The 13,670-nt window shown below is 30.5% G+C and overlaps 1 protein-coding gene across 9 annotated transcripts in view; it reads right to left on the bottom strand.

Annotated features, from left to right (window-relative positions):
- Window positions 1-8,560: 8,560 nt before the first annotated feature.
- Window positions 8,561-13,670, bottom strand: part of LOC106684836 (adenylate cyclase type 10) — a 53,556-nt gene continuing 48,446 nt past the window's right edge. For all 9 annotated transcript variants that reach the window (XM_014427123.2, XM_067045162.1, XM_014427126.2 and 6 more), the window contains 3 exons: window positions 12,289-12,519; window positions 9,558-9,720; window positions 8,561-8,852 (listed from right to left, as the gene is read on the bottom strand). In XM_014427123.2, the coding sequence (XP_014282609.1) occupies window positions 8,601-8,852; window positions 9,558-9,720; window positions 12,289-12,519 (646 nt within the window). In that variant the 3' untranslated portion in view covers window positions 8,561-8,600. The remainder of the gene's footprint in view (window positions 8,853-9,557; window positions 9,721-12,288; window positions 12,520-13,670) is intronic.

Genomic DNA, 13,670 nt, shown 5'->3' with positions numbered 1-13,670 from the left:
GATTGAGAAAAGTGTTTGCCCCCTTTGATTTGAAACTTTCCATTTCTTTCATTGTTGAGCCCATGTCAAAAGTTAAATTTACATATGAGCCATAGAATTACAAAACTGATCAAGTCCACTTTCCAATTCTTATTTTCTTCTATATCATCATGAGTTGAAAGGATTTCTCCAGAAAGCAGTTATAGTCTAGTCAACAGGAGTTTGTAACTCTTTACCCAGTTTTTGGGCTACTGAATCTGATTCTGGATTTTACCACCTCCTAACTAGAAGAAATTTCAGGAGACCCAAAACATAACACTTTTTTTATTATTTTGCTAATATCTCAGAAACTCAATGAAAAAACAATTTATATGCAAAATTAAAGATAACAAAATTTTCTACAAAGTTGGTACATATAAATTACTTTGTTAATTGTACGGTTTTGGCACTTAAGTGAATATACATTTATGAAAATCTGTGCCTAAAAAGTGATTTTATCTTAGATTGTTTACTAAATTTTTCATAATAACAAAATGAATTAAGCATTATAAATTGTTTTCGTTATTATATAGGTGGTATGTATACATTCACCCCATCTCAAGATCATCATGAAAACCCAATCTATTCAGATTATTATCGAAAGACAGTTGAATTTTTTGTTCACAAAATACCGCACCCCCCGACAAACTTCTTCAAGAAACTAAAATTTACTGTTTCAATTACTTAAATGCACTATATTACAAGTACATTATACATTTTGAAAAGTAAGGACTTTATTTGTATTTAACGATAATATATTTTTTAAGTTTTTCATGTTTAAACTTTTTCTCCTTTATTTCTATGATCAGCAAACCCACTCTTATGTTCAGTAATGCGGCATTATATGTACAGATATTGAAGGAGCAAAGTAGATCTTACTGATAAGTTGAACTATTTTCAGGATTATTTACTTTTTATTATCACTGCCATGAAGGGTTACGTTGATATAAAAGTTAATTTTGAATTTGAAATTACTTGGTTGGCTAAATAATTGTTAAATCAAATAAGTCTGAAAGGACAAGGTTGGGACACTTCACAGGTAGTATATCTCTAGAGTCTATTTTATATCCAGTTTTGGAAAATTTTATCACCACCTGTTGCAATTTTTAAAATTGTTCTTCTGACCTCATTTTGTGATAAATTATCATTGTGAGAAATAAAATGAGATGCGTTAATCATTTTCTTGTATATTAAAGTTTACTGTTTACCTTTGCAATTATTCTGATAAATACTGATCTTGATCTTAAAAACATAATTAAAAAAAAATGTAAATTACTGATAATGTATTTTTGAGTTTTAAGAAAAATAAAATGATGTTAAAACTACATTATAAATGGTATCATAGGTATAATACCCTAGTACAGGTATGGGCAATGTTGTGGGGCAAACTTTAATGAGCAAATACGTTCAGGGGCCGTTTAAAAGTAGTGTTCATAATTTTTAACGATAGATATCAGACATGAAATAATACGACATTGTTATTATAATACAATTTATTAAAATAACAAAATGAAATGAAAAAATAATAAAAATAAATAAATAAGTAACAACATTATAATTAAATCGTGAAATTTTGAATTATTACAAACTACAAAAGTTAAAAGAGACACGGAAATCAATGAGACACCTGAGCTTGAATTTGGGAAACAAATCCATTGATGTTTAATTCCACTAATACAAAGACGTAAAGAATTTTCCAAATTATCGTCAGTCAACCTTGTACGATGGTTTGATTTATTAACTTTCATCATTGAAAAGAACTGTTCGCATTTATGTACTGCCAAACGCACAAATCAATCTTCTTGTGAATTTTCTAAGCTGCTGAAAATGGTATTCGGTCTTCTTCGAGGTATTTTTTGTAGAAATCGCACAACTCCACGTCTTCAAATTTAGATTTTAGAAGTGAGTTTGTACATTACTTTTTTGTTAGAGTAGCAAATAAATTGAAAGTCTTCCATGTTTTTGAAATCGCTAAATCTATTCGAAAATTGCTCCGACAGTACCTTGAGTTCTTCAGCATATTGAACATAAGCAACATTTTCATACGCAGATAGTGTGGTGAAGTGGTAACTGTTACCAGACAGAATCTGTGCCTCCCACAAGCGGATTTTGTTCTAAAATGCTTTCAAATCATTTACTAACTGTACTTGTTTTTGAAATTTAAATCATTCAAATAGCCTGTAAGGTCGACTAGAAATGCTACTCCTTTGCAAGCTTTAGTCATAAAAGTAAAATTATGGTCACAGTAACCATAGGCAACATATATTTGCCACCCATGGAAAGGATTAATGAAATAGCTTTTATTCAACTGATTAATAGTCTTCCTCCTCCTTGTATTGTATTTGGAGATATGAAAGGATCGCATCAAACTTGGAGCCCTGCAAAACCCAATAGCAGGGGAAATATTATCAGAAGAATAATAGTACAGATTCTCTTCTACTCAACACAGGAGAAGCCACATACATCTGCCCAAGATCCTGATCAACATCAGAAATAGACTTAACTTTTACCTCACCTAACCTTTTTACGCAAGTTAACTGGAGTGTCTGTGACGACCAACACTATTTCGTTTCAGCACTGAAATACCTAAAACCAACATCTTAGGTCGGTAATAGAAAAAGCTAATCGGGAGGAATTCGTAAGACAAATAAAAAAATTCAAAACACATCGAACAGAAAGTGTAGACAAAACAATAGAGAACTTTACGCATAATATAATACAGTCAGCCCTACAGACAATACCGAAAACGAAGGGGGATCCAAAAATAAATCATACTCCATGGTTTGATGATGAATGCCGGAAAAGCATTAGTATGAAGAATAAAGCTCTCAAAGATTTTCAACGAAAACCTACTAAAGAAAACTTTATAAAATATAAAAAACAAAAAGCTATAGTCAGAAACCTTATAAAGATTAAAAAGAAAAGATCCTGGACTTCATACATAGAATCGATAAACTATAACACTCCAATAAAAAAAAGTATGGCAAAATATCCATAGTATAGCCGGTAATAACAATATAGAGACCCCGTTACTAAAAATTCAAAATTAAATTATTACAAATCCTAAAATAATAGCGGAAACTCTCGTGGATCATTTCGCAATCCTGGATCTGGATCACGCATCTAACCTGGATATCAATCAGAATCGAGAAGAACAGGGAATAGATTTTACACCATCTACAACATAAGATAACTCATCTCAGCTCGACTATAATCGCCCCTTCACAATCTGGGAACTGCAAACAGCAATAGATGAAATAAAATCCTCCTCACCCGGAATAGATGAAGTATATAACGCTATAATAAAATACTTTCCTTATGAAACTAATAAAGAGATTCTTGCAATATTCAACAGTATCTGGGAAACATCCACATACCCTGAGGCTTGAAGAGAATCTATAGTCATCCCTATACTCAAACCGGGCAAAAATAAGCTACAACCCAACAGTTACCGGCAAATATCGCTTACCAGCTGTTCCACAGGAAAGTGTTTTAAATTGTACACTGTTTGCAATAGCAATACATTCTATAACAACTGTAAAACCTAAATCAATAAAAGCATTCCTTTATGTAGACGATTCGACGATCTTTCTAAGATTCAAGAGACAGGAGTGGATGAGAAGAGCACTAAGGAATGTACTCAATAGTCTACAAGCTTGGTCGGAAAGCAAACATCTCTGCTTCTCTATTGAAAAGACCAAAAGTGTACTCTTTCTTGAAAATAATAGTCCGAGAAATTTGGTGCTGTTACAGAATGTTAGAGAATTTCCATACATAAAAAGTTGAGATACTGGGCTTGGACTCCTCTTTCTTGAAAATAAGACTCCAAACCCAGTACCACAACTTTTTATGAACGGAAATTCTCCAACATTCTGTAACAGCACCAAATTTCTTGGAATGATATTAGACCATAAACTAACATGGTCAAATCATATAAAGCTCTTGCGAGAAGAATGCTTTAAGAGGCTCAGACTGTTAAAAGTATTAGCAAATACTTCTTGGGGAGCTGATACGAAGTCGATGCTCATGGTCTACACAAGTATAGTAAGATCCAAGATAGACTACGGCTGTGAGGTTTATTCTTCAGCTAAAACAAACTGTCTCCAACTCTCAGACTCCGTACACCATACTGGAATAAGACGCCACAGGTGCCTTCAGGACGAGCCCAATAGAAAGTCTCTATGCTGACGCTTCTTTACCACCACTTATTTTTCAGAGGCTGGAACTCATGAACAGTTAGATCACCAAAATCAAACTCCAACCAACTAACCCTGTGTACCCCCATATATTTCACCCTCGTTGCATGAGAAAATATGAAATGAATCCTTTACGGAACACTCCATTAGCATAAGACAGAGAGAAATCATAGGAGAGATTTATGGCATGCCTACAAACCAAGCTGATTCTATCTATAGATTGCCCCCTTGGAAATACGAGTCTTACAAAATAGATCTAACTATGAAACGCCAGAACCACGACTCAAATAAAATTAAATTCTTAAAGAAGATACAAAAATATTCAAAATATGAAATAATTTACACTGACGGCTCCAAACAAAATGAAAATGTTGGTTTTGCAATAATAATAAATGGGACACCCAAAAGATATAAATTACCCACATACTCCACAATATTTACAGCTGAACTTCAGACGATTTCAACAGCACTTCATTAATCCATAGAAAGTGAATACTCAAACATACTCATTTGTACAGATTAAATGTCTGCATTCCAGAGTCTGTCAAAGCAGACCTATGATAGACAAAATTCACAACTATATAGACATGCTAAAACATTTTAAAAAAAGTGTATCCCTTCTCTGGACTCCAGGCCACTCAGGAATACCTGGAAATGAGGCAATGGATAAAGTGGCTGCTACAATGAACGTTCCACCACTCCAAATTTATGACCCGAAAGACATAAAGGCATTTTTAAGAAACAGAATCCAAAAATGTTGGGATTCAATGTGGGCTGATGTACCACTCACCAATAAACTAAGAAATGAAATGAAAAAACACACAAAAGTGGACAGGAGACATAAGGGGAAACAGAAGAGAAGAAGTGGTTGTTAGAAGAGTAAGAATAGGACATTCCAAATTAACACACCACTTAATCACAAAAGAGGAACAACCTATATGCCAAACCTGTCAGTCCCTATTATCGATAAAGCATATAATTGAAGAATGTTCATCATTTCGTCAAGCCTTTGAAAATAATAAAATTCCTCCTACAAGAGAATTGGCCCTTAAAGACTAAGCAGAATCCATAGACATAATAATAAAATTTCTGAAAGAAACTCAACTTTATACTAAAATATAATCCACCAATATTGACAAGTGTAAAAAGGAAATAGTCTACATTCAACTATCAAATGTCAAAGACAAGAAGATAAATAAAGTAAAAAGGGCGTAATAACCTAGATAGAATAAAAATCTTATCTAATCTAGCTTTCAAAACATTATCATGTTGTGTTCTTTGTTTATGAAACATTTCCTGCTGTTTTTCCAAATTTCGGTAAGTTTCTGGATTTTGTCTTTTCTAATTTGTCCTGTCAGTGAGTGCAATATAGGATGCTTAGTTGAGTAATACCTCTTAATATTGAATTCTTTCATCACTGAAATGGATTCATTACACAGTAAACAAATAGGCTTACCATTGCGTAAGATAAAAGAATTCTTCAGTCCATTTTTCTTGAAACTGGCGACCCTCTGCATCTACTTTTTGTTTCTTTCCATCAGACATCATTTTCGTTTACTTTTCATTCGATAAACTTAATTAAAAAAATATAATTAATAAGCACCCAAGATGTACATTGTCACAAAGCAAATTGACCGCACTAGCAGTTCGCTAGGATATTGCTAGTCGAAGTTATCACTTCAATAGGAAAAATAGAACATTGCAACAAGCATCGGTAGATTAGTGGTAGAACACCTACCTACAATACAGAACTAAAGTTCGGGCCATCCACCCGCTTATATAGGCAAAATCAAGGAATGATCTAAAATGGACTTGAGTAGAATAATTGAGAAGCAATAATCTTTTGCTGCGCTTTCAGTGAAGCGGCAACACCTAACGCTTTGATGATTGCCGCCACTTGGCTTTCTTCCTACCTTGATTCTGTGAGTATGAATAAGAAGTGCAATATTTTTTTTAATTGGGTTTTTAAAATGTGTCGCGGGCCAAGGGTTCCCCACATATGCCCTAGTAGTAACTCAAAGATCTTGTAAAAAAGTAACATTAAACAAGGCAAGTGGTGTACCTTTGGTCCGATAGATATAGATATAAGAAGTAAGTCTTGATGGCAGATGTCCAAACCTGAAAATATTTTAAGCCAACTGAAGGGCCTTTTCAGTTGGAATTAGTATTAATTAGGGTTCTGATTAATGAATATCTAGCATGGTGGCCAATAACTGATCATTTGATCATGAAATTAGTCGGAAAAATAATTTAAATGGTTAGTGTTAATAATTATTGAAATCACATTGTAGGCTTTAATAAAAAAAAAAAAAAAAAATAGAAAAACCAATTGTCTCTTCCAAATATCCTTCCAGGATATTTACAAGCCTAATGACATACTAATATGTTAGTAGGCTTGTAAATGTTGTCCTTATACTAATGGAAGCCAAACAGTAAGCAATGTCATGCACAAATAACAAGATCCTCCCGACTGTTATTAATTTTCATTCTGTTCATTCTACTAAACAATAAAAATACCAATAACATTCTTCAAATTAAATTTAAATTAGGAATATTAAATTTACAATTACAATCTTTATATTTAATTAAATTAAAGATTTGTAATAAAAATTGAATACCCCATGAAGGGTCTTGACAGTATTCCTTGTTAGTAAAATACCATTTGAAAGCTGCAGTGTTATGCGATAAAAGCAAAATCAATTGGCAACTAACTAATGTTGGATCTTTGTTTTCTCAATTATATAACTTTTTTGTTATGCTAACTATTTAGGTTTGTGTTTTCATTTGTCATACAATTTTTAATTAATGTTATTTCACAATTTTAGTTCCTGATTATTTAAAGTCTTAATAATTTGAACATCTAGATATTTAATTCCCAGATCCTAGATAATATGAATTAATAGGATTCTACTGTACAAATGTGCAACACAATGCAAAACTTCACAATTGGTGCAAACTTTGGAAAATCAAGACCAATCCCAACATCTTCACTTTTACTCTAAAAGTAGAATCTTGCCACAAATAACTCGCAACCATTTTCAAATTCCACAGATAAGTAGTGCACAATAATCTGACCTGATGTTTGCCATTAGAATGACATGGGCCCCATACATCAAGAAATAAAGATTAAACAATAAACATTAAAATCTAAGAATAATATTAATGTACTCACTTCTTTCAAGATCAAAATTGAACACTTACACTTACTTAATTAACCTTGTTTGAACCTTCAGTTGTACGGAATAGCTAAGACACTAAAGTAATACTTTCAAATTTAAATTTTAGGTCAATAACCAAATCTGAATGGTATGTTAGCAACATTACTTAACATATAGAACTTCAAGGTTGATGAACACTTCAAAAGATTTCACAATATTTTGTATGAACATACTATTTATTTGTATTGTTGTTATAACTGATTAAATTAAAATTCCCTTCAATTAGAAATCATAAGGGATAAAAATAATAATATTCAAGCAACCTAATCCAATAAACATTCTTGAGTCGTTTAAGAAACACTTTGAGGATATTTTAAATACAGGAAATAATTACCAATCTTCTCCTGAATGTTAGAGTGCTGAACCATTGACAAAAGAACCAAATTCAAAATAGCCATCGGAAAATTTAAATGACCACCAGTAGTTGTATAATATTTTAACAGAACTAGAATTTTTATAATTCATAATGTAAGAATTTTAGTATACACATATAATGAAGTTCAAATTAAAAATCAATACATCAGTGATAAAAGTTATGATGAATTACTATAAGATATGAAAAAAAATAACAGTAGGCAGAAACAAAGATAACCTTTACATTGCCCCTCACTGAAAGGGCAAAGCAAAAGATATCAGCACTAGATCTGCTTGAGTACACCCTCCTCTAAGAAATATTTTTCATTCTTTTAACTGCCTAAATTAGCTATCCCACAGTTTTTGAATGAAACTTTCGCAATATTTATACATCCAACCATACAAAATCTCTGATATATTGCCGACAGGTAGGCATCCTGGAATAACAAATAAAGGCTTACGTTTATATTATTATCATTACCTTCTAAGAGGTAAATATATGCCCCATAAGAATTGATATTAAAACATTTTTCAAAATGATTAAATTTTAAATCAATAGAACAAACTTTTGCATTATATCGAGCAATCACTGGAGCATCTTCAGCTTATAAGGGATTAATTATGTATCTATAGCTCTAATAGGATCTGGTATGTGAATAACATCACAACATTTTCATACTGGCTCTGAATTTTAGTTAATATGATCTGGAAGGCATAATGTAGATAAGAAATTATTGTAATAATTAAACAATTATTTATAGCTTTAGTCACTGATAATATGGGAATAAGTGTTATAATTCAAAAGCCACTAAGTTTAATCTTGACTCTTGTGAAAAATTTCAACAAGAATTCTCCATAGTCGACGATGCAAACCTCCATAATTGTAGTCAGTCAATAACATTACATTTTTAAGCCTTCGTACTGTTCTACGTGGCAAAGGCAGATCATACAATATGTCATCATGTTCATATTTAACAATAATATCCTTTTCGACTACTTCATAATTATAATGATTTCTACGATAAGCTTCACCTGCCAATTTAATAAATCCAAGAGTAAACCATTTCTAAAATGAAAACAAAAATTAAGTTATCAATTTTTGGCTGTAAATGTATTGAATGAAGATAAAAAAAAAAAAAACAGTTTTAGTGATTGATATTTTTTAATAAATTTCAACAGTATTTAAAAAATTATAAAATTAAAACAAAATGTCATCCAAAGCATAATGAGGAAAACTTAAAAAACTTCATCTAGTATATATATTTGTCGCAGGGGGGATATAGAAAATTTTATTTAACTTGGAATAAGAGTTGTTGGCAAATTATCCTCAAAATATAAGTTTATTTAAATAATACTATTTTCATGTATTTTAATACATAATTATATATAATTAAAAGTAAAAATAATTTACTAATACATTAAATATCACATTATTCATAAATAAAAAATTAAACTGGTATTGAATAAAGCGTTAATTGATAATAAATATATTTCATAGGTAATTCAAATAAAATGTAACATCTATATTCAACAATGAAATATATTTACTTATTTATGAAAGATAAAACTACAAAACACTACTCTAGTCCAATTTATTTATTTTTTTCCTTTAACACTTTTTGTACAAGATTTATTAAGGAATTAAAAAAAAATTGTGATTGAATTTCTAGAATTAAGAACATTTAAATACCTTGCACAAAGCTGGGCATTTAAATTTTAATATCTAGACATTTAAATTCTGTGATATTTAATAATTGAAAAAGAAACTCACATTCATGGAATAGTTAATCCAAGTGATCTCATGACTATTTCCACACCGCTTGGCATATTTTAGAGCAACATTCATTTCTCTTAACCCAGGTATAACTCCCATAGTCATTTTATTAAGAACTGTAGCAAATAGAATTTGCTTGTATGCCTTTAGATGGTAAATCCTGGAAAAAATAATTCTAAATTTGTTTAAAACTGCCTCAATTAATAAGTTAGATATCCTATTTGTATACAGCAAACAGATGTTTTTTAATGATATGAACATTACTTAAAAACATCTTAAGACCAGGTAGAATATATTATCAATATGAAATTTAAATAAAGTACACGTTAATTTTTCAGTCTAGAAATAAGCTTTTTTTATTGAGCTTTATTATTGTGGTGTATTAGAAACCCTCTGCAATATAAGTAAAATATGGCAAAATCAATTGGTTGGTAGAAAAGGTTTAATAATCATTGAGATATTTAACAAAGAGATTGAAAACATTTATCTGATCCAAAAAGCATCTTAATATCAAAAATTTTCAAACAGATATTATGAAAATGCTCAGCTAGTGCGTCTGCCAGGATAGGTAGGTTTGGTATACCATTCATTGGATAGGGAGCCATCGGGATTCCTAATGGTAAATAACTGATTGGTATAAAAAAAAAAAAAAATGGACCTATTCTGACAGACTCCTCAACTATTTCCCCCAACATCCTTATCACAAAAAAATCATCGTTGCCAATCCCTTTCTCTTTCTGACCCTCAGTAACACCAGACCAACATACCATGTATTAAACAGATCTTATAAATGGAATATGGTCCGGGTGCAGTCAAATTAAACTCAAATAGTAATATTTTGTACTATTTTTATTTTTATTTTATTATACAGATGTTACTTAACAACAATTTCCCCACCTAACGTGACTAATAAACTCTTAGACTCTTATGTTAACCCTATAACTCCAGTTCTTCCTGTTCTCAGCTCTTCTTAACCTACTACACCTCCTTTTCAATACAGGTCCCTTTCCTATATCTTCATGCTTTCTGACAATATATAAATTCTCCTACCTATTATTTATCATTTTTGTTTGCCTATTTTTAATATTTTCTTTAATTTGCCAATACTCTTAACCTTAACATTTCTTTCAAACAAAACGTATTTAACCGCCAACCCCTACTACTTGCTTCTCTTTCCTGTCAACCTATTTTTTCATTTTTTTTTTCCTTTATTCCTGGTTTTACTTTTATTACTTTCCTCCATCTTTATATGTGTACTCTATTTTTATATTTTATTTTTATCGATATTATTTCCTCTCTCATTAATTGTCTAAAGCCTTTTGTTATTCTTTTTTAATTTTACGTTTCATTGTACATCTTTTTTATTTATTTTTTTAAAATTTACATAGTTCATTTTTATAGAAATTATCATAACTAGCCAGACCTTTGTTAAATTTTAATTTTGTTATCTATTTGCCTACTTTTCTACCTCATTTAAGTGTTTGTATCTTTTTGAGCCCTGATGAAGCCCTTCAATGTGGAGAGAAACGTTGTCGCACATAAATAGTTTAATGACTATTTGAGTTTTTTCTTATACCCCACGCGGACCACCTTCCTTTTATTAAAAATCATTTCTATTTTTCAATTACTATAAGATGTATTCACCCTAATAGTATATTGATTTAAAGAATTATGTTGACTTTGAACCAGATTGACGATAGGAAGCAAGAACAAAGACAGATTAACAGTTTAGAAAATAACTAACTATACATAAGAGATCCTAAAATATATAGATCAAGAGAAATCTTGAGAATCTATCATTCACCAAACTTTTCTTACTGCAGTTATTTTGTTTTAAGTTGAAGAGGACAACTTAAAGACCTTAATTTAACTGATTAAATATAACACTTATAATAAGGTTACAAGCATAGATTTTTATTTATAGCCTTCTACTGCCAGAACTGTACTCTCTGAGCTCTATCCTCTGTCCCTATCTGTTCCTCTGTTTCTCTCCCATTTGTCCTCAAAAAGGATATTTTTTACCCCTCAACCCTTTTGGGTCTCTTTCCATTGAGTATTCCTCTTTGGGGGAGGGCCCTAGATTCTCTACTGAGAAGACTTGCTTTCTTTGAAGTCAGGTCTCACTTTGATTTCTTATGTTCATTGCTCAGAGTATGTGTTTAGGGCATCTGGTGTTGCCCGGTTTCTTGCTGGTGTTTATATAGGATTGCTGCTTCTAACTGGCCTCCGCCTTGCCATTGTCCCTGCAGGTTACACCTAAGTGTCTTATTGTAAAAATACAAGGTGCATTTACAAAGCTTCAAGAACTAACTGCTCCAAGAACCAAGAATGTATTGAACATTTTTATACATTGAACTAAAATTCTTCAATATATGACCCTTGGGTATCAACACATTATAAGTAAGCAATGTCTAGTTATTAATATTTAGAATATTTAAATTATTGGAAGAAGATAGTTAACCGTATGAAGTATATTAGAGGAAGATAGACTAGTAGGCGATCAATAAAGGTATCAAAATAGTAAAAGAAAACTATTTATTGTTTAACAAACGTTTTGCCCCACTTTGGTTAATATAAATATAAATTATATAACTAAATTCTATCTCATTCTAATATTCTCACAGAGCAAGAAAAGATTGCTAAATGAGTCAATTATAATCCATTTAATAAAACTTTAAATGAATAACAGATTATTATTACAAAATAAAAGTTAGGCAATTTTTATTACCTAGACAAATAAATTGGCATTCGTTCCTTGCAAATATGCTCCAATTTTTTAATTCTCTTTTTTATTTCATCTAAAAATATTCCATTAACTGTTCCTCCTTCTTGGATAATATGTGACATATACATTAATTTGCCTTGTAGCATCATAAGTGAGCTCGGAATGTTTTCATAACAAAGATCAACATTATCATATGGGGTAACTTCCCATATTTTTGCATTAACAAAATCTTTCCTAAAAATAAATATTAATATTACATGAAAATAATCACTAAAATATATTGATTTTTAGAAAGAATTAGTAACTATGTAGAGGACATTATTAAAATACAAATTATTAATATCTAAAATATAAAGTTAATGTCCACTAATTTGATACTTATACAATATAAAAATCAAAAATATACGATAAGATAAATTGACATAGACCATTTTAGTAATAGACATATTAGGTGGTTTAGTAATATTCAAAATAATTCTACTCCAAAATCAACTATGATACAGTAAATTCTAATGTATTATATAAAATAAAATAATTACACCCTTCTAGCAATTCAAAATCATAATATTTAGTCGAATATCTTAATGTCAATCTTGAGGACTGCTTAATAAGACAACTATATTGAGATGATATTCAGCAACTTTATTGTTTCCAGAGTCATTCCCTTCAACGAAATAAACAAATAATTTCCTATTATTATATAATTATAAAAAAACTAGTAGTATAATTCAAGGTTAATAACTATAAACATTACTTACAATTGTCTATTACAGTGTTATACATTTCTGTGATACAACTAACTCTAGGTTTGTGCCAGAACTGAAGAGGGGTGAAATGGAGAAAGGTAAGTGGGTTTGTTTTGGAAAAACCAAAACATAACCCTTCTTTCTACAAGATAGTCAGTCTGTTGTTCCTGTTTTTTATTTTGTCTATTTATATTAAGTGTTTTTAATTATGTCTTATATGTACATGAGGTTGGAGTAACATGAATTTAAATTTTGGATATCTGAATTTTTGTTCATAGCCCAATTTTTTTATTTCTTTAGTGATTATTTCTTTTAGATTTCATTTGAATTTTTTTTCCCTCCATTGCACGATTTTAGGTGTGTCAACTTTAAATATATGTATATTAGTAGTTTGTAGTATAGTATATTAGATGTTTGTTTGAAACGTGGTGAGAGCAGTTTGGTCACGTTTGTTGGGTTTTTTTAATAGAAGTACAACTATATTTGTCTTGATATAGCCTTCTTTTGAGATTCTGTTTCGAGGTTCCAAAATAGGATTTCCCATTGTTCTCTTTACAAGGAATTTTATATACTATATTATACTGTAGATCGGTTTTGTCTTTGTCTTTCGTATTGGTTTAAAGTCTCGATAAAGTGTCC

This window comes from Halyomorpha halys, unplaced genomic scaffold (genome assembly GCF_000696795.3).
Source record: "Halyomorpha halys isolate HHAL.00 unplaced genomic scaffold, Hhal_1.1 Scaffold624.1, whole genome shotgun sequence".
Taxonomy (NCBI): Eukaryota; Metazoa; Arthropoda; class Insecta; order Hemiptera; family Pentatomidae; genus Halyomorpha; species Halyomorpha halys.
This window is presented reverse-complemented; position numbering and strand designations above follow the sequence as displayed.